This window comes from Notolepis coatsorum (genome assembly GCF_963971535.1).
Source record: "Notolepis coatsorum genome assembly, chromosome: 13".
Classification (NCBI taxonomy): Eukaryota; Metazoa; Chordata; class Actinopteri; order Aulopiformes; family Paralepididae; genus Notolepis; species Notolepis coatsorum.
The window spans coordinates 1,453,167-1,480,869 of record NC_140177.1 but is presented as its reverse complement, the minus strand read 5'-3'; the positions used below and the strand labels follow the sequence as shown (position 1 = coordinate 1,480,869).

Sequence of the window (27,703 nt, the reverse complement as noted above, 5' to 3'; positions counted from 1 at the left end):
ACAAGGCTTGCTAGGCTAATTAGCTTGCACGGCGTTGTTTTATATATTTACGTGCCGAGTATGTGTGTGTTTTGAATTCTGAGGCCACGTTTAAGTAGTGTGGGGTATACAGTGGACGTCGTTTCAATATATTGTGGCGGAAGAGAGTATTTTAGTGTAATATTTAGCACATTGTCATGGAATTCACCACTTATAAACAACAGGCTGGCTAGGCTAATTAGCTTGCACGGCGTTGTTTTATATATTTACGTGCCGAGTATGTGTGTGTTTTGAATTCTGAGGCCACGTTTAAGTAGTGTGGGGTATACAGTGGACGTCGTTTCAATATATTGTGGTGGAAGAGAGTTTTAGTGTCATATTTATTGTCATGAGATACTCCGCTTGTCGGCTACTGCTAACGTGCGCGGACTGATGACGACATCAACTCGACTTGAGACATTCGCAGCAGCATAAGAAGTTAATTAAACTTGACAGACATTATATCAACGATAATTATCGATATCGAATTATATGAAAATAATTTTATAATTTTATCGCGATAACGTTTTTGGTCATATCGCCCAGTTGTAATACAAACAGTTCAGTTTGTCAGGTACATGCAACACATTACAGTGTTGACATCTGTCTGCTTGAGAAAATACCATGTTCTGCAATAAAAATTATTGCAGTGAGATGAACGGACTGAACTTTATTTTATTAGATAAAACATGTTGACAGTTTTACTTTGCAGTTAAAAAAAAGAAATAATAGCAATATTCACGATATATCGAGTACTATCATATCGCGGCGCAAGTATCGCGATAGTATCGCATCGCGAGGTCTCTGGCGATTCCCACCCCTAATATATATATGTGTGTGTGTGTGTATATGTAGTACATATATATATATATATATTACACACAGATATATATACTACGTATATGTATGCATTTTACTGTACTGTATTTCTAAGACTCACCTATAGGTGCTTCTAATCCTCTCACACCCCTCCCTCCCTCTCGTTTCTCTTCCTGCACACCGTGATCACATGATCCATTACCTCAGCGCTCGGCTCAGCTTGTCGTAGTTCATCTGGGGCTTGCACTTGCGGGCGCCCCACAGCCGCGCCACCTCGTCCGGGTCCTTGATGACGAACTCGCCGTAGTCGCCCTGCCAGGCGATGACGTCGTGGTACTCCTCCTTCCTGAGCAGCTCCAGGATGAAGTGCCACAGCTGAATCTGCCTGGAGCCGGGGCTCGACTCGGGCTTGTAGGCCCAGTCCGGGAAGGCGAACCCTGGGTCGGGAGAGAGAGCGAGAGAGAGAGAGGGTCAGGAGGACCAGAGGAAGGGAAGGCTCCAGGCAGATCAAGCTGTGGCACGTCATCGTGGAGCTGCTCAGGGAGGAGGAGGAGTACCACGACGTCCTCGTGGGGGAAAAAGAGGGGAAAGAAAGGGTTAGGACGACTAGGGGTCATCGATTACTCACGGCTATGAGAAAACTCCATCTTAAACAATTTACTAGGATGCACTTTTTTTTTACGATGCCAGCTTGTGAGAATTCGTTGTAGCCAGCTAGCGTTGATGATGCTATTCAATGCTATCAACATTAGCTAAATAGCTAACCAACGAAATACAATGACAGTACCCAACTAACGTTAATGCCATTCAGAATGTATAACATAGCTGCCTGCAACACACAATAACGTTAATACAATTACATGCATCATTGTTTACAATGAACGGGGGTGGGGCTAGTCGAAAGGACTGGACACGGACAAGTTAAACATCGATTAAGGTAGTTTTTCGAGCTGCGCTGTCGTGCCTACGCGTCACAGGGCTATTCCATTAGGCTTTGAAGCGCTGCCGATTAAAATCAGCAGCTCTTCCTCTTCATCGTCGATTGCCTGTAGCTGCATCTAACGTTAGCCAACGTTAAAACTAAGCTAACAATCTCAACGTTTGTTTTAGCGTCAGCTCAAAAACACAGAACCGGACGACACAAGTTGTCCGCTCATAGATGGGTTCCGCTAGCGATAACAACAATACTTCCGGTCGGGGGGTTTCAAAATAAAAGAGCAATGTCTAAAACACCGGAAAAGACGTTTATTTACCATGCGATCAATCGACCTGGATTTTTTTTGTAAAATGCCCACCCCTAGTTAGGACCAGAGGAAGAGCTGGGGACCTGACCTACCCTCATCTAATCCCAAAATGCGCCACCTTGCTGCGGGCTGGTGCGTCGGTATGGATGGGCCATTTGTGTGACATCATGCCGTGAGCTTTTTTAACGGCAACCCCATGTGATAACAACCACCGGAGCCAAACGCAACATTACCCCCCATTCCATTGTCTGATTGGATGTGAATGACTACTTATTAGCCCAATGATGCAGGGGGAGCCAGCCCAGAGAGAGAGAGAGAGAGAGGGGGAGATAAGTCCAGGTGCTAATATTCTGCATCTATAAATAGATGGGGGGGGGGGGGGGGGGGGGGGCGAGGCAGGGCCGGTTAATCAAGTTTCAATTTAAATTAGGATCTCGTCTTCCCGCGGTCATGGAAACAAGACCATGCAGACAGAGCGGTGCATTGTGCCGCACGCCACGTTGCTCTCACGCCGTCTCGTGTCGTCAACGCAGCGCACACTTCCTTCACAAGCCCTCTCCCCACCAGCTCGTGTCTAGAGGGAGGAGGGAGAGAGAGAGAGAGACAGAGTCGAGAGAGAGAGTCAGAGAGAGAAAGCATCAGAGAGAGAGTGGAGAGAGAGAGTCAGAGAGAGTCAGAGTCGAGAGAGTCAGAGTCGAGAGAGAGTCGAGAGAGAGTCAGAGTCTCGAGAGAGTCAGAGTCTCGAGAGAGTCAGAGAGTCAGAGAGAGAGTCAGTCTCGAGAGAGTCAGAGAGTCAGAGAGAGTCAGAGAGTCGAGAGAGTCAGAGAGTCTCGAGAGAGTCAGAGAGTCGAGAGAGAGTCAGAGAGTCGAGAGAGAGAGTCAGAGAGAGAGTCAGAGTCGAGAGAGTCAGAGTCGAGAGAGAGTCAGAGAGTCAGAGAGAGAGTCAGTCTCGAGAGAGTCAGAGAGTCAGAGAGAGTCAGAGAGTCGAGAGAGTCGAGAAAGTCAGAGAGTCTCGAGAGAGTCAGAGTCTCGAGAGAGTCAGAGTCGAGAGAGTCGAGAGAGTCAGAGAGAGAGTCAGAGAGTCGAGAGAGAGTCAGAGAGTCGAGAGAGAGAGTCAGAGTCGAGAGAGTCAGAGTCGAGAGAGTCAGAGTCGAGAGAGTCAGAGTCGAGAGAGAGTCGAGTAGGCCTGCCGCGATAAGCAATAAATCGATTAATTGCCGCGATAATTAAAATGAATGCAATGATTTTGACGGGCGCGATTAATTGCTATTTGCGCGTTTGTTTTAATGAGGCGGAACCAGTACCCCTTGCAGTCTCTCTCCGTGTGGGTTGGCCGCTGGCGTTACTACAGAGCACAGCACGGGAGCTCCGTGGGGCAGTAGCAATGCCACATATAGCTTAACTACATTTCTCAATAGTGTTGCTCCTTTTAACCAAGTAGCGTTATTTGTAGTGTAACGTTAGAATAACACAGAATAACGTTAATACAATTACATGCATCATTGTTTACAATGAACGGGTGGGGCTAGTCAAAGCACTGGAGACGGGGACAAGTTAAACATGAATTAATTTATTATAACGGGTCGTTTTCGAGTCGTGCTGCAGTGCCTACGCACCACAGCTATTCTATTATATACTGCTTTGACGCTTCCTCCTCATCGTTGATTGCCTGTAGTAGCTGCATCTAACGTTAGTAGCTAACGTTAAAACTAAAAAACACAACCGGACGGGACAAGTTGTCGGCTAGGATAATCAGTCACAACAATACTTCCGGTCCGGTCGGTGGGCTTCAAAATAAAAGTCTTAAACCGGAAAAGACGGAGCGGTGGGCTTCAAAATAAAAGTTTTGGGAAATAAATTTCTCAAAAAAATTCTCTAACCGGTCGCAATAATATCGCTTATCGCGATATTTTCGGGGGCAATTAATCGCCCAGCAAAATGTGTTATCGTGGCAGGCCTAGAGTCGAGAGAGTCAGAGAGAGTCGAGAGAGTCAGAGAGAGAGAGTCAGAGTCGAGAGAGAGTCAGAGAGAGAGTCGAGAGAGTCAGAGAGTCAGAGAGAGTCGAGAGAGAGTCGAGAGAGTCGAGAGAGGGTCGAGAGAGAGTCGAGAGAGTCAGAGAGAGTCGAGAGAGTCGAGAGAGAGTCAGAGAGTCGAGAGAGAGAACAGTTTAAGAAAGGTGAGCCTGGGGAGAGATGCTGAGAGCGAGAGGAGGCAGAACGAGCTTCACGGGAACAATGAGCCAACAACGTGCAACACAGCAACAACGTGCAACACAGCAACAGCAACAGCTACGTGCAACAGCAGGGACTACGCCTCTCTCAGGCTGTTGTGGATTTAGACCCATCGTTGAAGAGAAGAGAGCCGGTGATTAAGTCGGTGTTGAGGCTGTGAATCTGTTCCCATCGTCCTCCTCGGTCCAATCAAAGCTCGACCACTATCACCACTATCACTACTATCAGAGCTGCAGAGCATCACGATCAAAGCTGCCAGATTAACAAGGCCTTGAGACTCCGCTGCAGACATAATACAAGCTCAGCTTTTAATGGCTGCTGGAGGAATATACCCACACAACACACACACACAGATATACACACAACAACACACACAAAGATACACACACACAACACAGAGATACACACACACACAGAGACCATGAGAGCCAACAGTAAAGACTATAGGCTGTGTTGTTAAACTGTGGGCTGCAGTAAAAGACTCAACACCACCTCAACACAAGGCCAAGCTGAATAGCACAGGCATGGCGACACACACTCACACGCGCACACACTCACACACACACCTCATTAGGACCAGATGTGCCTTGGCAATCAGGATGAGAAAGCAGCGAGGGTGGGAAACATATGGACGCTTTGCTAAAATGCATAATGTGTGTGTGTGTGCATACAGAACATTATACACTAAGCACAATCGGGTTCCCACACACTGATCAAAGCACAGCGATATCTATGAGACAATGAACTGGTAACAATGACGTGGTGAAGGCTGAGAAACAACCACACAGCGCTAAACTGGGCCCGTTGGAGCCAAGGAGCCAGAGTCTCAACTACAACTCTGTGGGATCACATTATTCTCTCTACGTTTGACTTTTTTTTTGTTTTTAACCAAAAGGCGATGGGTGCGCTGTCGTCAAACCTTTTTAAATCTTAGACAAACGAAACACTTTGCTTTCATGAAATATTGTAAGCCGTCATTTGAGGCTTTATAAAAAGCAGAACAATGAACACAAATCTGTCAGTGCCGAGTCTGACATCATCTTAAATAACAAACAGCATTGATTGTTGTAGTTAAGAGAGGCAGAGTTGATTTTGCAACAATTTTTTTTTTTTTTATTATTTAAATTTCTCTTTTTTTTAATATATATATATTCGAATTTTATTTTCATATTCGAATCCCATGCCCATCGAACGAAGCTTCGAAGTATTTAAGACAGCCCTAGTTTACACTCCTCTCTGAGCTCAGAAGGCCGCATTTTCCATGATTGATGATTATATTGGATTATATAGCGGGTCAAGTGATAACAGGAAATATAATAATAATATATTTAATTTGTAGCGCGCTTTACATTTGTAGCCAAATCCCAAAGCGCTACAGGGTAAAACATAGGCTTTAAAAACATAGGCAATTAAAAAACAAGGCATAAAAACCAGGCATAATTAAAAACCATACAAAAAAGGCGATAAAACACAAAGACATGTATAAAAGGTTAAAACTAAGAAAAAGCTTTGGTGAAGAGGTACATTTTAGTCCTCTTTTAAAAGAATCTGTGGTATATATATAATATATACCACAGATTAATATGAAACAGAGGAAGGTTGGACCCCCCCCTGGTGGCATGCTGGTGTCCCCCACGTGGCTGCTGGTGTCTCTGCTGAGAGAGCGCTCTGGCTCCCAGACCGGCTCACTAACTACACAGGAGTTGTGAAACCAGTCGGCTGCATCCCTCTGGGAGACAGATTTACGAGGTTCAGGGCGCTGCGTTTATGTTTCGGTTATGTTTTGTGCACCATAGTTTGCATAGCAGTGGGAAAAGCAGCGACTCTATGGCCTGTTCTCTCTCTCACACACACACACACACCGCAAGCAGAAGTGGCCGGAATCTAAGATTTATTTTTGCTTTATATGTGACTCGGATCTGGGGGGGGGTTTCATAACAGTGCGAGAGCAGCAAAAAAAATGGAATCTGATCTTTTCTATTCTGATTTTGGGACACTTTCATAGGTTGGTCCTGAATCAGATAAAGGTCTGATGTCTTTTAACTGAACTGACCTCCACTGCATTTCAACTTATAAAATTAAACCATAAACTGTTCCATGTTTACGGCCATCTTCTTTATTGTTAATGTGAGCATGCGGGTCAGTTCGGAAGCTTGTGACCGGTTCACACTGGAATCTGATATTGGATCTGAGCAATAAATGGAGAACGGAGCGTTCGACGACTGGCTTTTCAAGAGACGAGATGTGCAACGATCCCTTTCCATTCATGAAGACGTTCGAGAGACATCTGTGCTCCGACGCAGCGGACGTGGACCGCGCTGCAGCTCGGGGAACAGGGAGGGACTGGCCGAGTACAGGGTTCCCCCACAGACATTGCAAAATGAAATTCAAGGACTTTCAAGTATTTTCCAAGCTCAATTTTTCATTAAAAAAGGCTATTTAAAAGGATCCAATTCACTTTTAAATGTGGTTAAAAAATTATCTGATCCAATATTTATGGCTTAAAAAAACCAATTTCCGACAATTAGTTACACTTTCGATTAAAAAAAAATTCTTGATTTAGAACAATTTGATCATGGATGAACAAAACTTTCAATGCGAATGGTTGATTTGAATTCCAAGGACTTTTCAAGCACCTTGTTAAAAAATGGGCTGTTTTCAAGGAATTCCAGGCCCTGACTTATTTTTTCAAAAATCAAGCACTTTAAGCACTTCAAGGACCTTGTGCGAACCCCGGCTTGGGCAACAGGGAGGGAGGGAGTGGCCGTGTAGCCGTCCGTCCAGAGGCGTACATCAGCCCAGTGTCGCCCGTGTCCCGTGGTGGTCTCTTTACAAACAACCTACTCCACGGGGAGGAAATATTGAAATACACAGATTCTTCCCCCCCCCCCCCCCCGATGACTAATGATGCCAGATATGCCGCAATCTGAATTCCTCTCTTGTGCGAGAGAATTAGACAACAAGAAAGACAGGGCTTTTTACAGGGCCAGATTCCTATTAAAGCCATAAATATGTGATTCACACACACACACACACACACAGCAGAGACTTGTCATTCATTGGGGAAGGGTTTAGTAGTGCAGCGTGGGGACAGGCTGCTGTAACACACACATACACATATACATATACACACACACACAGGCTAGAAAGGGGAGGTAAGTGGGTTTATGCGTGGGAGCGCGGAGCACACAAAGAACAGAGGAATAGAAACTGTGCCCACTGAGTGTGAGTGCGTGCACGTCACTGCTGACTCATAGCCTGTTCTTGTTTGTCATTCAGCTTCGAGTCCAACTTTCTACCCCTCCGCGTCGTTGCATGTTCTTCTTTCCTTCTCTCTCTCTCTCTCTCCATTTTTCGGTCCCTCCCTCGCCCAAGGCACGCAGTCTCCTAGCAACGAAAGCTTTCAGCGGCCGAAAATAAACGCCAGAGTCACGACAAAACGTAATCCAATCACACAGAAAGTTCCCAAAAAAAAAGTGTAATATTTTAGGCCGGGGAGGAGTGAGAGGAGGAGGAGGGACAGTGCGCCGAGTGTTGAGACACGTTGAGAGCGTTGCCTGTGTGTGTGATTAATCACGCCGTCTCGCCTCAATGGCCCCGCTTGTGGCGCAAAACGCACATGAATGCGACGAGGGAAATACCAAACTTAAACTTTTAATCTCACCGTGCTCGCACTTTAATTCAATCACATTCAGATCACTCCGAAGACTCTGTACAGTCGAGGCCCAGTTGACTCACGCATCGCCAAAAGAGAGGACTAACTGAACTGGTGGTGGTGGAGAGGCCAGCCCAGGTGGTGGAGTTACTGGTGGAGTTACTGGTGGAGTTACTGGCGGAGAGACCAGCCCAGGTGGTGGAGTTACTGGTGGAGTTACTGGCGGAGAGACCAGCCCAGGTGGTGGAGTTACTGGTGGAGTTACTGGCGGAGAGACCAGCCCAGGTGGTGGAGTTACTGGTGGAGTTACTTGCGGAGAGTCCAGCCCAGGTGGTGGAGTTACTGGTGGAGTTACTGGTGGAGTTACTGGCGGAGAGACCAGCCCAGGTGGTGGAGTTACTGGTGGAGTTACTGGCGGAGAGACCAGCCCAGGTGGTGGAGTTACTGGTGGAGTTAATGGTGGAGTCACCAGCACAGGGGGTGGAGTTAGACTAACAGTCTCACGTTGTGAGAAACTGGCTTCCGGTAACATTTAGAATTGATTTCAAGGTTCCCCTCCTTATATGCGGAGGAGACAGTGGCTCGGGAGGTAGAGCAGTCGTCTGGCAATCCGGAGGTTCCCGGTTCGATTCCCGCTCCTCCCAGGCAGCGTGTCGATGTGTCCTTGAGCAAGACACTTAATCCCTAATTGCTCCCGATGAGCAGGTTGGCACCTTGCATGGTTGCCTCCGCCGTCGGTGTGTGAATGTGTGAGTGAATGGGTAAAATGTGAGTAACAAATTGTAAAGCGCTTTGGATAGGGCTGACCTTAACAAAGAGAGGCAGAGTTAATTTTGCAAAAAAAAAAAAAACCTTTTTATATATTTTTTTTACATAATCGAATGTTATTTTCATATTCGAATCCCATGCCCATCGAACGAAGCTTCGAAGTAGGGCTGGGCGATAAAACGATAACGATAACTATCGCGATAAATTATTTCCTCGAAATAAACATGAAACGTGGTCGCAAAGTTTCGATATATCGATTTTCCAAGCTTGGCTCCGTTCAGCCTCGGCTCAGCACACTCACTAACAACAACCAACGTTACGTGATGACGTGCTTACGCACAACAGCTAACAACCAATCAGTGAAGGAGATGGCCGAGAGCGAAGTAGACCCGGAAGGAGACCCAGAGGTAGGAATCACTCAACAACAAGGCTTGCTAGGCTAATTAGCTTGCACGGCGATGTTTTATATATTTACGTGCCGAGTATGTGTGTGGCGTGAATTCTGAGGCCACGTTTATAGTAGTGGGGGTATACAGTGGACGTCGTTTCAATATATTGTGGCGGAAGAGAGTATTTTAGTGTCATATTTAGCACATTGTCATGGAATACACCGCTTAGTTACAACAGGCTGGCTAGGCTAATTAGCTTGCACGGCACTGTTTTATATATTTACGTGCCGAGTATGTGTGTGTTTTGAATTCTGAGGCCACGTTTATAGTAGTGTGGGATATACAGTTCGTTTCAATATATTGTGGCGGAAGAGAGTATTTTAGTGTCATATTTATTGTCATGAGATACTCCGCTTGTCGGCTAACTGCTAACGTGCGCGGACTGATGACGACATCAACTCGACTTGAGACATTCGCAGCAGCATAAGAAGTTAATTAAACTTGACAGACATTATATCGACGATAATTATCGATATCGAATTATATGAAAATAATTTTATCGCGATAACGTTTTTGGTCATATCGCCCAACCCCTACTTCAAAGTATTTAAGACAGCCCTAGCTTTGGATAAAAGCGCTATATAAAAAAGCAGCCATTTACCATATGCGAAACACTAAATGGAACAGGACCAAGCTACATTGCCAATTCTCTTGTCAACTATCTGCCTCCTAGAACATTACGATCATCTACTACTGGTCTATTGAAGGTTCCAAAACACAGCCAAAAGAAAACGATGTACCAAAAGCTATGGAACACCCTACCTATGGACATTAGGGAGGCTAGCTCACTAAAAACAAAACAAAGCTACAAACGTAACTCTTCACCATAGCCTTTGAATACATTCTGCCACGTCGCCTCATTACATCCACACTGTGATTATTGTACATTAGCCATCTTATTGCACTACTTTTATTCTGCTCATTTTATGCCTACACTTTGTCATGTCTACTGTGTATGTCCATTTGTCTATTTTGCTACCGTCTACTTGTCAAGTCTCTACGCATTGCTTTAAATCTGTCAATTATATGCTCATTTTATGTCCATGTATGTCTATTTTATGTGCTGTGAAGCACGTTGGGCTTTCTTGCACGAAAGGCGCTATAATACAAATGAAGCGTATTGTTATTACTAAAACTGGGAAAAACTTTTACGAGTCCGAGAAAAAGTCAACAAGATAAATGGAGCTTTCGTGGCCATTGTGTCGTCGTCGGTCGCCCCCCCCTCCCCTCCCCTCTCCCCCCTCGGGACAGGAAGGAAAGGAGCCTCTGATTGACAGGCGGAGGCACAGAAACGAAGCTTGTAGCTGGCACAGAAACGCTACTTTTTTTCTTTCCCTCTATCGCGCTCGTAGACGCGGAGCCACCTGCGCCCGCGTTCCGCTTCCAAGAGAAACACGGGGCTCTCCGCGAGCGGGGAGACTATTTTCAACACCAGCGGGCCGTTTCCAACACAGCGCTGCTTTTATTAGGCCCCCGTGCTGACGTCAGCGTGTTTAGAACGCTGCTCTTAATAACCGATAGCCATCGGTAGGGGCCATTGTCCTCGATGCCTACAGACACCGTCCGAGACTAAACAGACTCTCTCTCTCTTTTTCTCTCTCTCTTTCTCTCCCTCCCCACAAATTATTTTTCTTTACACCGTCGATCTGTCCCCCCCCCACATTAATTTTTCCCTCCCTTCCTCCTATTCTTTGCTTGTGACTATATTTAGCTGGTGGAAAAGGTCGGGCCGTGTCTGCAGGCTAATGTGCTGGGTCATAGAAACAGAGACAGAGAAACAGGTAGCGGCAGACAAACAGCCATTAGCCCGGGCGCACAAAGGCGTATGTTCCAGCGGGGAGCGTAATGACCGCGGCACAAACGGGCCAGCGCCGCGTGCGTTCCCGAGATTAAATTAAAGTAAACGGGAGAGAAAAGGCTGAAACTGAGTCTATGGTGTATTTGTGTTAGTGGTGTGTAACGGTACACAAACACCACGGTTCGGTACGTACCTCGGTTTTCAAGTCAAGGTTCGGTACGGGTTTTCGGTACAGTGGGGGAAAGTTTGGCTTTCCATGTTCCACTCAGGGGTGATGTGTAGTGTGCAGTAACTAATTGTACTTGTAGGGGCCGTCAACAAATATTCGATTGAAATTAATCAATCGACTTGTAATTTTTTTTTTAATAATTATATTAGATTGTGTGAAAAAAAACAGCCCCCGGTGGGCGGGCGTTAGTGGTTAACATACCGTTGTATTCGTTCTGTACACAGCCATGCGGTACGGTACACACTGAAACGGTTCGGTATGGATACGTGTACCTTTACACCCCTAATTTGTGTGCATGTCAAAAACCCATCCGGACTGGTTATTTCCACGTGAGACCTTCAATTCGTGAAAACTGCCAACGTTTCAGAGAGGTCGGCCTCGTCGGTTAGGTTTTACCAGCGATTCTACATGTTCTACATGCGTGGGCAGATCTCTGCCCAGTTATGCTCCTCTGTCCTGTATTGCACAGTAGTGTTGTCAAAAATATCGAAAAATCGATACATATCGATTCTGAATATTTAAAACGGTTTCAATACTCATTTCCCGAAATATCGATATTTAATTATTCATAAAAAATAAAGAAAATTAAGTTGCATTGTTCATTTCAATACCTGTAATAGTACAGTAGTCCACACACACACATGTGCATTCAGTTAAGTCGGAATATGACTAATACAAACAGTTCAGTTTGTCAGGTACATGCAACACAGATTACAGTGTTTACATCCGTCTGCTTGAGAAAACACCATGTTCTGCAATAAAAATTATTGAAGTGAGATGAACAGTTATTTTTAAACGTGTGATCTAAAGATAAACAAAGGGTTTTAAAAGTTATATTTATCTTCTCTTATAGTACCAGAGAGAAGCTGAGGAGAATCAACCAGCAACAAAAGCAAAATGTATTAATTTTTTTTTTTTTCATTTTAAGATTGAACCTTTTTCCCTGTGGTATAGAAAATGGTAATCGAATATCGATACTTTTCAAGGTATCGTATCGAAGTTTGAAATTCCAGTATCGTGACAACACTATTGCACAGGACTTACTCGGTAGTACTCATTTATATATTTTGTACCCAGTTTAATCACCTGTATGTTCTACAGCGATTCTACACCAGAAATGTATTACTTTTGCACAAATATTTTTTCAAAGGCTGTTTCTCCGTTCTCCTCGTGTCTCTTGCTCATCTTTTCCACATGCTTGTTTTGATTCCTGTGTGTGTGTGCGTGCGTGTGTCTGTGTGAGTGTGTGTGTGTGTGTCTGTGTGCGTGTGTGCGTGTGTGCGTGTGTGTGTGTGTGTGTGTGTGTGTGTCTGTGTGCATGTGTGCGTGTGTGTGTGTGTGTGTGTGTGGGGAGGTATCTTCATCCCGGCTCTCCTGACATGTCTCTCCATTCTGACTTCCATCATTCTAGGAATTCCTCAAATTAATGTTTATGCTCCTCTTCTGCACGTCTTTGTAAACAAACTACTTGTTTTCTCACGCGGCTCCTCGGCGCTGCTAGTCTTTCCGCCGCACAGCCTTCGTCCTCGGGAACTGTTCAAAAGGGGTCCGATCGACCGATAATAAGCATCTCCGTCTTTGCAGACGATACTGTGTTTTTCCATTCCGACTTCTTTGTAGTTCAGTCCTCTCGGTATACTCTCTCCTTCTTTCTCAGACACCTGCCCTGGGCTGCAGGATTAATCACACAAAAAAAACACGATCTCGATTCATAGACCTATGCGATCGCATTTCTAAATTATGACGATTTTTTTTTAACTTTAAAAAAATATATATATTTTTATTTAACTTTTTACTTTACTTTTTTAAACTGATGACGAAAAATAATAATCGTGTGAGAGACGCGTGATCTCAATTCTTAAGAGGAAAATCGTTATTCCCATTTGAGCAAGAATCGTGCAGAGCCCTATGCCCCCCCTGCCCTACATTGCATTTAATGATTAGTCCAGCCCTGCTGCTGCTGATGGCCTCATTCGAGCCCCGCTGATCTAATGTGACTCCACTTTGGCCATTAGCTCGCTGGTCCCCCCGGCTAAAAAACATCGACGTTAGCCAACATTACAGCTACTGCTAACTAAAGACATAATTCGACCGGGGGCATTAGCCCGACACGCGCGCTGCACTAGGAGCACTGAAGGGTAGACTAGGAGGAGCACTGAATGGCACAGAGTCGGAAAGCTAACGTTAGCGCTTACTGAACGAGAGCGGACTCTAGAGCACATCACTCTGCAGATCGACAACCATTGAAGATTCAGACGGAGCTCGTCATCTCCAAAAAAATATACGCACTCTCAGCCATCTGACCTGCTGCACACACACACACAGACACACAGACACACACACACACACAGACACACAGACACACACACAGACACACACCAGCCCCACTTCCTGCTCCTGGCCTTTATGGATTCACACCTGCAGCCCTGGTGTAATGGCCCCCCCCACCCCAATCCCAACACCTGGTGGCCACTGTGGCAAACCCTGTGGGACATACTGCTCAGTGTGCAGGGCTTGCTGGTAGGAGGTGACAGGTCTTTAACCCCCCCCCCACCCCGGGGCAGCGAGCTCAGGACTGCAGCTGTGTGCACACGGCACCATTAACTTGACACCTAACAGGTCTAGGGGGCGGAGCTACGGAGGAGGCGCGGCTCATTAACTGACACAAACCGTCTGTAGTGTGGTAGTGAAAGGGTTAACCTGCCGTTGTGTGGCAGTGAAAGGGTTAACCTGCTGTCGTGTGGCAGTGAAAGGGTTAACCTTCTGTATTGTCGCAGTGAAGGGGGTTAACCCTTTGGTAGTGTGGTAGTGAAAGGGTAAAAAATAGACCGGACGACAGCCAAAAAACATTTTGTGTACGAGACAAGAGAGCATCATCGGTCTCCAGAAAATACATACATTTGTAGAGGAGGCTCAGAACTAGGGCTGATCTTCGAATAATTTTTTGGAATTCGAAGCTTCGGGGCCGAGATTCAATTTTAATTCGAAGCTTCGAGATGAAAATGTTTTATAATTATAAACACTTTTTTTTTTTTTATGTTGTGGGACTTGTACAGCACTTTGTTCAACTTTGTCAGTGCTGTAAAGTTTAAACCTTTTAAAATCATAGACAAACTAAACACTTTGCTTTCATGAAATATTGTAAGCCGTCATTTGAGGCTTTATAAAAGCAGCACAATGAACACAAATCTGTCAGTGCCGAGTCCTAGGGCTGGGCGATATGGAAAAAAATCATATCGCGATAACGATATGATAATTTAATTTTATTTCTCGATATCGATAATTATCGAATTGTTATAAGTATAAAAAAAAATTAAAAAAAAAATAATTTTTTTTTTTTTTTTTTTTTTAACAACAGATGTATGTTTATTTTGCAGCAATTCTTTGTCATTGCCGCCATCTTTAGTGTTACATCCCCTCACACTCCAGTTCTCAGGCTGCAGCTGGTTTAAAAGCTAAAGTAAACCGGCTTCTCTGCTGGCTGTGGCTCCAGAGGAGTTGAACAGTTCTGGCTCTGCTAGTTTATTTTCGATCTTTTGGCGCTTTTTTGGTGGACAAACCACCGCACATGTGCCACGTGACTCGTGACTGGAGTCTAGTTCTGCTAGCACACCTACTGTGTACAGACGGTTTCAAAATGTATTTTAAATTAGAAAGCAAACAAAATAAATGGACAAGAGAAAAAGAAATCTGAATTTGGTCAGTATTGTCATTTGGACAAGCAAAGCCATTACTTTAAGTTGCAGGCAAGAAAGACAAGTCTGTCCACTGTCTCTGGTTTTAAAACTGCCCTGTTGCAGGTAAAAAAAAAAAAGAAAAAAAAACGATTTTTCAATTTTTTTTTTCCGATATTCGATATCGATTATTAAAATATATCGCGATATTTATAGTTATCGTTATATCGCCCAGCCCTACCGAGTCCGACCTCATCTTAAATAACAACAGCATTGCTTGTTGTAGTTAACAAAGAGAGGCAGAGTTGATTTTGCACACAAAAAAAATTATAATAATAATAATATATATATATATATTTTATATATTCAAATTTTATTTTCATATTCGAATCCCATGCCCATCGAACGAAGCTTCGAAGTATTTAAGACAGCCCTACTCAGAACCATGGTGTTCTGGCCGCGGCCCGGAGCACAGGGCTGGACTCCAGACTGTCTGGCGGAGCCGTGCTGCAGCTCATAGGCCGCTCAGCACAACATTTATGATAACAATAAAACAGTTGATTAGCAGTAAAAGTGAAAATAAACAGGACGAGCTAATAGAGCTGTGGTCGTGTAGTATTTCTCCGTAATGCTTCCGAGTAGAGATCAAGAGGTCAACACTCAACAAGCAGGGAAACAAGCTGGGAGCGCAGGGACGGAGCTATGGACCGTTTGGAAATCCCATTTGTCTTTGGGCTCGAGGGAGGAGAAGAGCCAGGGAGGAGAGGAGACGAGGAGACAGAGGAAGAGCCAGGAGAGGAGAGGAGACGAGGAGACAGAGGAAGAGCCAGGGAGGAGAGGAGACGAGGAGACAGAGGAAGAGCCAGAGAGGAGAGGAGACGAGGAGACAGAGGAAGAGCCAGGGAGGAGAGGAGACAGAGGAAGAGCCAGGGAGGAGAGGAGACGAGGTGACAGAGGAAGAGCCAGGGAGGAGAGGAGACGAGGAGACAGAGGAAGAGCCAGGGAGGAGAGGAGACAGAGGAAGAGCCAGGGAGGAGAGGAGACAGAGGAAGAGCCAGGGAGGAGAGGAGACAGAGGAAGAGCCATGGAGGAGAGGAGACAAGGTGACAGAGGAAGAGCCAGGGAGGAGAGGAGACAGAGGAAGAGCCAGGGAGGAGAGGAGACGAGGAGACAGAGGAAGAGCCAGGGAGGAGAGGAGACGAGGAGACAGAGGAAGAGCCAGGGAGGAGACGAGGAGACAGAGGAAGAGCCAGGGAGGAGAGGAGACAGAGGAAGAGCCAGGGAGGAGAGGAGACAGAGGAAGAGCCAGGGAGGAGAGGAGACAGAGGAAGAGCCATGGAGGAGAGGAGACAAGGTGACAGAGGAAGAGCCAGGGAGGAGAGGAGACAGAGGAAGAGCCAGGGAGGAGAGGAGACGAGGAGACAGAGGAAGAGCCAGGGAGGAGAGGAGACGAGGAGACAGAGGAAGAGCCAGGGAGGAGACGAGGAGACAGAGGAAGAGCCAGGGAGGAGAGGAGACGAGGAGACAGAGGAAGAGCCAGGGAGGAGAGGAGACGAGGAGACAGAGGAAGAGCCAGGAGAGGAGAGGAGACGAGGAGACAGAGGAAGAGCCAGGAGAGGAGAGGAGACGAGGAGACAGAGGAAGAGCCAGGGAGGAGACGAGGAGACAGAGGAAGAGCCAGAGAGGAGAGGAGACGAGGAGACAGAGGAAGAGCCAGGGAGGAGAGGAGACGAGGAGACAGAGGAAGAGCCAGGGAGGAGACGAGGAGACAGAGGAAGAGCCAGGGAGGAGAGGAGACAGAGGAAGAGCCAGGGAGGAGAGGAGACGAGGAGACAGAGGAAGAGCCAGAGAGGAGAGGAGACAGAGGAAGAGCCAGGGAGGAGACGAGGAGACAGAGGAAGAGCCAGAGAGGAGAGGAGACGAGGTGACAGAGGAAGAGCCAGGGAGGAGAGGAGACGAGGAGACAGAGGAAGAGCCAGGGAGGAGAGGAGACGAGGAGACAGAGGAAGAGCCAGGAGAGGAGAGGAGACGAGGAGACAGAGGAAGAGCCAGGAGAGGAGAGGAGACGAGGAGACAGAGGAAGAGCCAGAGAGGAGAGGAGACGAGGAGACAGAGGAAGAGCCAGAGAGGAGAGGAGACGAGGAGACAGAGGAAGAGCCAGGGAGGCAGGGAACAAAATAAGTACCAGCCAACCGCCAATGGCTGGTAAAAAAAATCTGCCTGGCTGGTAGTTTTTAAAATCTACCAGCCTCATGGCTGGTAAGTCAAAAAGTTAAGTTTGTTCCCTGAGAGCAGAGCTACACAGCAGTGCGCCTATTTTGCGAGCCGAAATAAGTCTGTGGTTTTTTCTTCTTCTCACAACGGGTCAAATGCATCTAACATGCATTGCATCGTCGCCATTCCTTTATGCCCACATCGCCCGAAATGAACGTTATGTTAGCGTAAGCTAACAAGCTAATCCTGATCAGCGGCAGAGCCATAGAGAACAGCAGACAGTGTGGACTGGGGAAAGGGAAATGGGGGGGGGGGGGCACTCTCCCTTTCTCTGTGTGTGTGCGTGCGTTTGGAAAGACGATGAAGTCACTAGTCAGGACTCAGGAGAGGAGTATATTGTAGTAAACTGAGGATTACTGAGGATGCACAGATAATGTTGATATTCAAATATAAAAAGGTTTCGAGAGGAGTGGAAGTTTGAAGACAGACTAGACTACAATATGATGCGGGGGTGGTGAGTTGAAACAGTGTGTGTGTCCCCGACCCCAATTCTATGTTTCAATAAATTATTTGCATTTAAAACTATTAACGCTGACTCATTCCTTCAGTCCACTCAAAATTATGCTAATATTCCTTATGTTGTTTATGATATTAATTGAAAATAGCATATGAGAGTATTATATAGTAATAATAACACATGGCGATATACTAAAAAGCTATTTTAAATTTGGCTGGTAAGTCAAAAAATTAATTTTGTTCCCTGCAGGGAGGAGAGGAGACAGAGGAGACAGAGGAAGAGCCAGGGAGGAGAGGAGACAGAGGAAGAGCCAGGGAGGAGAGGAGACAGAGGAAGAGCCAGGGAGGAGAGGAGACGAGGAGACAGAGGAAGAGCCATGGAGGAGAGGAGGAGACAGAGGAAGAGCCAGGGAGGAGAGGAGACGAGGAGACAGAGGAAGAGCCAGGAGAGGAGAGGAGACGAGGAGACAGAGGAAGAGCCAGGGAGGAGAGGAGACAGAGGAAGAGCCAGGGAGGAGAGGAGACAGAGGAAGAGCCAGGGAGGAGAGGAGACAGAGGAAGAGCCAGGGAGGAGAGGAGACAGAGGAAGAGCCATGGAGGAGAGGAGACAAGGTGACAGAGGAAGAGCCAGGGAGGAGAGGAGACAGAGGAAGAGCCAGGGAGGAGAGGAGACGAGGTGACAGAGGAAGAGCCAGGGAGGAGAGGAGACAGAGGAAGAGCCAGGGAGGAGAGGAGACAGAGGAAGAGCCAGGGAGGAGAGGAGACAGAGGAAGAGCCATGGAGGAGAGGAGACAAGGTGACAGAGGAAGAGCCAGGGAGGAGAGGAGACAGAGGAAGAGCCAGGGAGGAGAGGAGACGAGGTGACAGAGGAAGAGCCAGGGAGGAGAGGAGACAGAGGAAGAGCCAGGGAGGAGAGGAGGAGACAGAGGAAGAGCCAGGGAGGAGAGGAGGAGACAGAGGAAGAGCCAGGGAGGAGAGGAGACGAGGAGACAGAGGAAGAGCCAGGGAGGAGAGGAGGAGACAGAGGAAGAGCCAGGGAGGAGAGGAGACGAGGAGACAGAGGAAGAGCCAGGGAGGAGAGGAGACGAGGAGACAGAGGAAGAGCCAGGGAGGAGAGGAGACAGAGGAAGAGCCAGGGAGGAGAGGAGACGACAGAGGGGGTCAGAGGAAGAGGAGAACAGAGCGACGGAGAAGGAGAAATGGGGGGGGGGGGTGATAGAGATGAAAGAAAAGGAAGAGAGGCAACTGCGGGTGAGTGAGTGAGTGAGTGAGTGAGTGAGAGAGAGACCAGACGAGCAGCAAACCAAGTTAATATCAATATGGCTTGTGTTTAGGGTTGCAAGCACGTTTCTTACTCGATAATTGATAACATTAACGATCAATTAATCAAATGTATTTTGTTTCCTTATTTGTACAGCAGCCAGCGACATATTGCATTCTCACAACATTGCATGGCATATATGAAACAGAAATGTAGAGGCCTAGACATATTAAAACACATGTGTGTCGAGTTGAAGCGGGCGGGCGAGCTGCATATAATGTGGCTACAAATAAAAACGTCACTCGCCACTTAAAATAATCAAAAGCATGCATTTAACAAACTCCAAAATGTTCTAAACACGGTTTATATTAACTTAATAAATAAATAAAAAAGACAAATCGACTTATGTCGATGAAAATGTCCAATAGGCCTAACTAAAGCGCTTTAAAAAAAAATCCTCACATTTTACCCGTTCACTCACATCCACACACCGATGGCAGAGGCAACCATGCAAGGTGCCAACCTGCTCATCGGGAGCAATTAGGGGTTAAGTGTCTTGCTCAAGGACAGTTCGACACACTTCCCGGGAGGAGTGGGAATCAAACCGGGAACCTCCGGATTACCAGACGACTGCTCTACCTCCTGATCCACTGTCGACCCTGTACAACAACCAACTGTAGTAACGAAGCAATGTACAGGTGATTAAACTGGGTACAAAATATATAAATGAGTACTACCGAGTAAGTCCTGTGCAATACAGGACAGTGGAGCATAACTGGGCAGAGATCCACCCACGCAGCACCTCCGGGAACTAGTGGCAGAGCTTCCATTTGTGTTCTGCGAGCAGAGCGGCCGAGGCAAGCTGGGGTCATGTTGACACAGCGGTCGCCCGTTCAGTTTGTACACCAGGAGGAAAGGTTGGTCTCACGGTGCGACTCGCTGCCCTCTCTCTCTCCCTGGTGCGTTACAGCCCAAACCCACCGAACGCGGGAGACAGGCGTGAGGCGGGCGGGCGATCAGCGCTTCACTTTCGCTCCCATGTTAACGAGGGTCCCTGTAAGTCACACTGATTTCATCATTCTAAAATTAATTCTAACATTCTAATTAATTAGATAATAACTGGTTATACATGCAAAATGGACAATAGAACACTGGAACTGGAAATCTTTAAAAAAAAATCTTCAAACAGGGACTGACTTCGCATATAGACTAGGCATTTACAGCTGTTCCAATGTAAATGTGCCTCTTCCTCCGTGCCCTTTCGCCCGCTCTGAAGTCGGACTCGGTGTGGACGGCCACGCGCACTGTTCCTGGTGGGGTGCCGGCGTTAGGCTTGGTGTTAGTGTCTGCTTTTACTCACACGTGGTGGCGGCTGGCCAACTATAGAGCTGCCGTGATCGTGACATTTGTGACTGTCCGCAAGAAATAATTGTGGCTATCGATTGAATTGTCTCGTTCGTTCGGCTTACATCCAGAGTGTGACCCAGATCGGCGACGATGTCTTGTGACCAGGGGGCGAAATTAAAGCCTGCCGCCCGCCAGGGGCGCTCAGTTTTTACCTTTGGCGCTTGCCACTGAGAGCCCTGCCCGCCGTGTGGCGTGTAGACGTGTAGTTCATAACGATACTCTTATTTATTTTATATAAAATATATATATTTTTTTTTTAATCAAAGAAATTTGGCAGGTAAGAAATATGCTTGGCGGGTAGATTCTTCCCATCTACCCGCCACTGGCCGGAGAGTCAAAAAGTTAATTTCGCTCCCTGCTTGTGACTTTGCAACTAGATCCACGATGTTGCATTGCTCACGTTGCAATGATAACATCAGAGCACCTGTAAACTCCCAAGGGGTTTGCGCACATCGAAAGTTACGGCATCTAACCTCTTTGTGACCCGTCCTGTTAACAGTGATTTAACAGGCAGCTTGATCTGAATCTTAAGTAATGACCTAGTGGGTGACAGGATGTAAGAATAATGAATTCACCAGACACAATACACACACAGTATTCTACCAAAAATCTTTAACAGAAAGGACAACATTCTCTCTGCCCAAAGGTAACTGACCTATCTCAAGGTCTGCCCTCTGGTGATAACTGACCTATCACAACGGTCTTTGTCTGTCTGTCCGTCCGTCTGACTATCGGTTACTTTCTCACCCAGTCTAGAACCCTTACCTCCTCTTGGATTAGACTCTCGTCTCACTTAGCACCATACTAAAATCAGCCTCTCAGAACAGGAGTGCTGATCTAGGTTCACTGAACAATGTCACTGCGACCATCTGAATACAATTATCCAGACAGGATCCAGGACAGTACAGCACAAAATGCCAGGAAACAATGGGATAAAAGCAGGAAATCTACCAAGAGAAATAACTGGAAGAGTTGGGGGGGGGGGGGGGGGGGCAGGAAAATCCCATCAGTGATGATTTGAGTGTCAAAGTTGATCTTGGAACAGGTCCTCTGAAAGGGTTAACAGACGGGAGCCAAAGTCTGAGACACACAGGCTTCAGGTCCTCTGAAACGGTTAACAGAGGGGAGCCCAGGTCTGAGACACACAGGCTGCAGGTCCTCTGAAACGGTTAACAGAGGGGAGGCCAGGTCTGAGACACACAGGCTTCAGGTCCTCTGAAACGGTTAACAGACGGGAGGCCAGGTCTGAGACACACAGGCTTCAGGTCCTCTGAAACGGTTAACAGACGGGAGGCCAGGTCTGAGACACACAGGCTTCAGGTCCTCTGAAACGGTTAACAGAGGGGAGGCCAGGTCCGAGACACACAGGCTTCAGGTCCTCTGAAACGGTTAACAGACGGGAGGCCAGGTCTGAGACACACAGGCTTCAGGTCCTCTGAAACGGTTAACAGAGGGGAGGCCAGGTCTGAGACACACAGGCTTCAGGGCTATTATCCTCAGAGAGAAAACACACACAGTTCAACAACTCGCCTGAGCATGCCTTCCTCACAGAAAATAACAGCCTTGTAAAACATTCATGTATAATGAATTCCTGCCGACCTGACTAACACTTAACTTCCTATAGTGACCATAGTATAGTAGTAGTAGTAACAATAGTAGTAGTAGTAGTAGTAGTAGTAGTAGTAGTAGTAGTAGTAGTAGTAGTAGTAACAATAGTAGTAGTAGTAGTAGTAGTAATAATATTAACAATAGTAGTAGTAATAATAGTAATAATACTAGTAATAGTAGTAGTAGTAGTAGTAGTAATAATAATAATAATAGTAGTAGATGGTAAATGGCTGCTTTTTTATATAGCGATTTTATCCAAAGCGCTTTACAATTTGTTCCTCACATTTTACCCGTTCACTCACACATTCACACACCGACGGCGGAGGCGACCATGCAAGGTGCCAACCTGCTCATCGGGAGCAATTAGGGGTTAAGTGTCTTGCTCAAGGACACATCGGCACGCCGCCCGGGAGGAGTGGGAATCGAACCGAGACACTCCGGATTGCCAGACGACTGCTCTACCTCCCGAGCCACTGTCGGCCCAACAGTAGTAGTAGTAGTAGCAGCAGCAGCAGCAGCAGCAGCAGCAGCAGCAGCAGCAGTAGTAGTAGTAGTAGTAGTAGTAGTAGTAGTAGTAGTAGTAGTAGTAGTAGTAGTAGTAGTAGTAGTAGTAGTAGTAGTAGTAGTAGCAGCAGCAGCAGCAGCAGCAGTAGTAGTAGTAGTAGTACAGTCATATGGTAGGACGGAGATCTTTGTTGTAAATATTCATGTAAAAATTAAGGCAACAGTGTGAAACAACATTTAGTAATGCTAATGCCCCGGGAAAAGGTGTAACCCTGTGAAGATATGTTTGATTTCCCTCGTCTGTATTTCAGGATTCATTGCGTCAACATGATGATCCTATCAAGAGCCGTGAGGTAAACCAAATATTAAGGCGACAGTCATGGATTTTTACTACACCGCCATCAACAATATATACAATTTACTTCTAGTAAATGTAGAAATGAATTAGTCAATCTAAGTACAAGTATAATACTATGCAGCAGTATTATAAAGATTTGGGGATACGAATTTGTATTAAAATATACCCTTTTGAATGGAAAAAGCACAGTGGTGATAGTTGTTGTATTACAATTAAAGGCATCAAAAGGATGTAAAATCATACTGCAATTTGCACTGGACAAAAACAAATACCGTAAAGAAAATAAGAAAAATATGGCGCTATCATATTTTGACCATATATCACCCAGCCTTAGTGATGTTTAAGGAAAGTGAAAACAGTCAGGAGGAGGGAGCCTGGGAGCCAACAGAGTTTCCCCACACAACTGTTTTCAGTTTTCAAACATCTCCTGAGGTTTGAGGACGTCGTAGAGGATCCTGAAATCAGAACTATTTGTGCAGCGATTGCCATTTCCATTCCATAGCACTGAAATAAACAGCTTAGACTGTTTAAGGATCTATTAAATGAGATGTTTTGAGGTGTCGCCTTCCTTTAAGGCAGGAGTCAGCAACCTTTACTATCAAAAGAGCCACTTTTCCCCCCTCCCACAAAATAAAATGCTCAGGGAGCCGCACAACCCATTTACCCTTAAAATGAAGATAACCGTGTATAACGTTTTATATATCCCCAAGCATACCCCACATTTAGCATAAAACACCTGACAATTGCATACCCAAAGTAATTTGCGATTTATTATACTTTATACTTATAGCACACAGTTTGTTGCATTAATGGAATTATAAAGCAACAAAAAGAAATAAAAATTGAAATGTTTTTACCTGTTATAACAAAGGAAAACCTCAAACTCTTATGAAGGAGAAAAAATACTGGCTGTGTAGACCTATTTTTAAATAAAACACAGAAGAGGAGACAAAAACACTGGTGTCTGTAGACAGACTTTGAACTAAAACCCTGAACTATTCAGGTATATTTGAGTCCTTCCCTTATTTGTGGAACATTTAAATAAAAAGTAGTCCACTTTGAAAAAAGACTACCATGTGTAGACGGTAGACCTACTTTGAAATAAAACACAGAAAAGGAGAAAAAACACTGGCATCTGTAGACCTACTTTGAAATAAAACCCTGAACTATGCAGCTCTATTTGAGTCCTTCCCTTATTTGTGGAAAATCTATAAAATAAAAAGTAAATTTTTCGTTCTTCGCAAATTTCGCACCACATATCAGGCATACAGGTAAGCCTGCATCGTTAGTCGTGAAAGCAAATTAATCCGTCCACGCTTAATTAAACCACTACACTACCACACTACAGAAGGTTTACCTTTCACTAAAGCTGGAGGGGGAGACAGGTTTCTGCTTTAAAGCCGGAGGAGACAGAGGTTTCTGCTTTAAAGCTGGAGGAGACAAGAGGTTTCTGCTTTAAAGCTGGAGGAGGAGACAAGAGGTTTCTGCTTTAAAGCTGGAGGAGGAGACAGGAGGTTTCTGCTTTAAAGCTGGAGGAGGAGACAAGATGTTTCTGCTTTAAAGCCGGAGGAGGAGACAAGAGGTTTCTGCTTTAAAGCTGGAGGAGGAGACAAGAGGTTTCTGCTTTAAAGCTGGAGGAGGAGACAGAGGTTTCTGATTTAAAGCTGGAGGAGACAAGAGGTTTCTGCTTTAAAGCTGGAGGAGACAAGAGGTTTCTGCTTTAAAGCTGGAGGAGACAAGAGGTTTCTGCTTTAAAGCCGGAGGAGGAGATAAGAGGTTTCTGCTTTAAAGCTGGAGGAGACAAGAGGTTTCTGCTTTAAAGCTGGAGGAGACAGAGGTTTCTGCTTTAAAGCTGGAGGAGACAAGAGGTTTCTGCTTTAAAGCTGGAGGAGGAGACAGAGGTTTCTGCTTTAAAGCTGGAGGAGGAGACAGAGGTTTCTGCTTTAAAGCTGGAGGAGGAGACAGAGGTTTCTGCTTTAAAGCTGGAGGAGGAGACAGAGGTTTCTGCTTTAAAGCTGGAGGAGGAGACAGAGGTTTCTGCTTTAAAGCTGGAGGAGACAAGAGGTTTCTGCTTTAAAGCCGGAGGAGGAGACAAGAGGTTTCTGCTTTAAAGCCGGAGGAGACAAGAGGTTTCTGCTTTAAAGCCGGAGGAGACAAGAGGTTTCTGCTTTAAAGCCGGAGGAGACCAGAGGTTTCTGCTTTAAAGCCGGAGGAGACAAGAGGTTTCTGCTTTAAAGCTGGAGGAGACAAGAGGTTTCAGCTTTAAAGCCGGAGGAGGAAACAGAGGTTTCTGCTTTAAAGCTGGAGGAGACAAGAGGTTTCTGCTTTAAAGCCGGAGGAGGAGACAAGAGGTTTCTGCTTTAAAGCTGGAGGAGGAGACAGAGGTTTCTGCTTTAAAGCCGGAGGAGACAAGAGGTTTCTGCTTTAAAGCTGGAGGAGACAAGAGGTTTCTGCTTTAAAGCCGGAGGAGGAGACAGAGGTTTCTGCTTTAAAGCTGGAGGAGGAGACAGAGGTTTCTGCTTTAAAGCTGGAGGAGGAGACAAGAGGTTTCTGCTTTAAAGCCGGAGGAGACAAGAGGTTTCTGCTTTAAAGCTGGAGGAGACAAGAGGTTTCTGCTTTAAAGCTGGAGGAGGAGATAAGAGGTTTCTGCTTTAAAGCCGGCTTCTGTGTTGTGGTCCACACACTACTTTCATTTCCAAACACACACACACTCTCTCTCTATCTCTCTCTCTCTCTCTCTCTCTATCTCTCTCCCTCTCTCTCTACACACACGGTGGCCAGGCCAACAACGTTAACTTGGTGCCTCCAGCTGTGGGATTACACCACACACACACACACACACACAAACACACACACACTCAACCGCCACCACAGCCCAGAATAGGCCCATAGTTCCCGATGCAGAAAACCAGATGAGTGAGTGAGTGAATGAGTCGGTCCAGTGTCGCCTCCTGCCAATCACGTGTCCCCTCGTCCGCTCCTCTCCTCTCCCCGCTAATTGAGCTATCGTTTGGGTGTCCTTCACCGCAGACCGAGCGCCCGCGGCAGGAGGGTTACAGGCTGGCTGGCTGACTGACTGGCGAGACGTGCTGGATGACGAGCGAGCAAACGGGAACCCGGGTTGAAAATTAGTGCAGAGAAGCAGCGGGGAGAGAGGAGAAAAACAAGCAGAATGTTTTATGGAGTTACGGTAACCGCGGCAACGCGAAGCCACACATGGATCCGATTTTACCATCGCACAGTTTTTTTTTTAGAGAATCCTCTAGGGTTGGGTGATAAACCGAAAATGTAACCGATACTGAAATTATGAGGCTCTTACGGACCTAATTTTGCCCATATCGGTTTGTAGGAATTTCCCTTTAATTCAACCGAATGTACAACAACAAAACACTGACATGTTGACAAGGGGGTCAACAACACCATGGAGACTGTGGTATTTGTGCGCTGGCGTTTAACCCACACCCGTGCGCGAGAGGACCGAAGCCGGCAAGGCGCCAATGGACAGTGGTGGAAATTAATTCAAATGAAATACTTGTTGTTGACCCAATTTAAAAAGAATATATAGAATCAAATCGATGTGCGAAGTTTCATCCAAATGGGATCAAGCCCCGTTGGTTGTTACGGCTGATCACAGGAGCGACTGCAAGACGACCCCTTCAGTAATGATCATTAGAGGAGAGGTAACGTGATAGAGATCTCGGGTCAGCCCTGGACCCTCCCACCAAAGCTAAGTAACCGTGGAATTTGTAGCTGCGACCAGTAGCTCTAGTCTAAATGTACCTCTGTCGGTCCACAAAAAATTTCTCCACTCTCTCTAGCAACCACAGGTATTTGCCCTAGGAGGCTGGAATTGGGCGTGGAGGTCAAGTGAGTGTGTGTGTGTCCATGCCATTTGGCAAAAAAAAAAGGCTATTGCAAATGTTCTCGTTAGCAGTGATTTTCTTTGTAAAGATATAAAGTGGAGGGTTGTTTACCTGTTTCCAGCCCACATGAAGAGCCACAGATGAAGCACTTGTTGAATCAGCCCAGGGGCCTGTTTCCCAGCAGCACATGAAGTCTGTCCTCTGTTTTTAACCCTTTCACTACCACACTACAGGTTAAACCTTTACTATAACACTACAGACGGTTAACCTTTCACTGCCACGCTACAGAAGGTTAACCTTTCACTGCCGCGCTACAGAAGGTTAACCTTTCACTGCCACGCTACAAAAGGTTAACATTTCACTGCCACGCTACAGAAGGTTAACCTTTCACTACCACACTACAGAAGGTTACCCTTTACTACCACACTAAAGGTTAACCCTTTCACTACCACTACAGAAGGTTAACCCTTCACTACCACACTAAAGAAGGTTAACCCTTTCACTACCACACTACAGAAGGTTAACCTTTCACTACCACACTACAGAAGGTTAACCGTCTGTAGTGTGATAGTAAAGGGTTAACCTTCTGTAGTGTGGCAGTGAAAGGGTTAACACTTTGTTGTGTGGCAGTGAAAGGGTTGACCTTCTGTATTGTCGCAGTGAAAGGGTTAACCATTCGGTAGTGTGGTAGTAAAGGGTTAACCTTCTGTAGTGCGGCAGTGAAATGGTTAACCTTCTGTATTGTCGAAGTGAAAGGGTTAACCATTCGGTAGTGTGGTAGTAAAAGGTTAACCTTCTGTAGTGCGGCAGTGAAAGGGTTAACACTTTGTCGTGTGGCAGTGAAAAGGTTAACCTTCCATATTGTCGCAGTGAAAGGGTAAACCATTCGGTAGTGCGGCCGTGAAAGGGTTTAACTGGTGTCACACCAGTCCCTCACAGTTTCAATCACTGGGCCATTTTTGCCAGCAGTCCTTCCCGCTTCCCTTCCAGCGTGCGCTTGGTTTTTAAACCAGGCCCCAATGTGGAACGAGTGAGGAGCAACCGGCACTTATAAACCAGGGTGACTTCAGGGGTCTGCTCCCATGGA

The 27,703-nt window shown here is 46.1% G+C and overlaps 1 protein-coding gene across 1 annotated transcript in view; it reads right to left on the bottom strand.

Annotated features, from left to right (window-relative positions):
- The window catches only part of LOC311239078 (ETS domain-containing transcription factor ERF-like), a 75,365-nt gene that overhangs the window by 30,945 nt on the left and 16,717 nt on the right, over positions 1-27,703 (bottom strand). Inside the window, exon 2 of the mRNA XM_084327310.1 lies at positions 1,040-1,274. Coding sequence (XP_084183436.1) covers positions 1,040-1,274 — 235 coding nt within the window. The remainder of the gene's footprint in view (positions 1-1,039; positions 1,275-27,703) is intronic.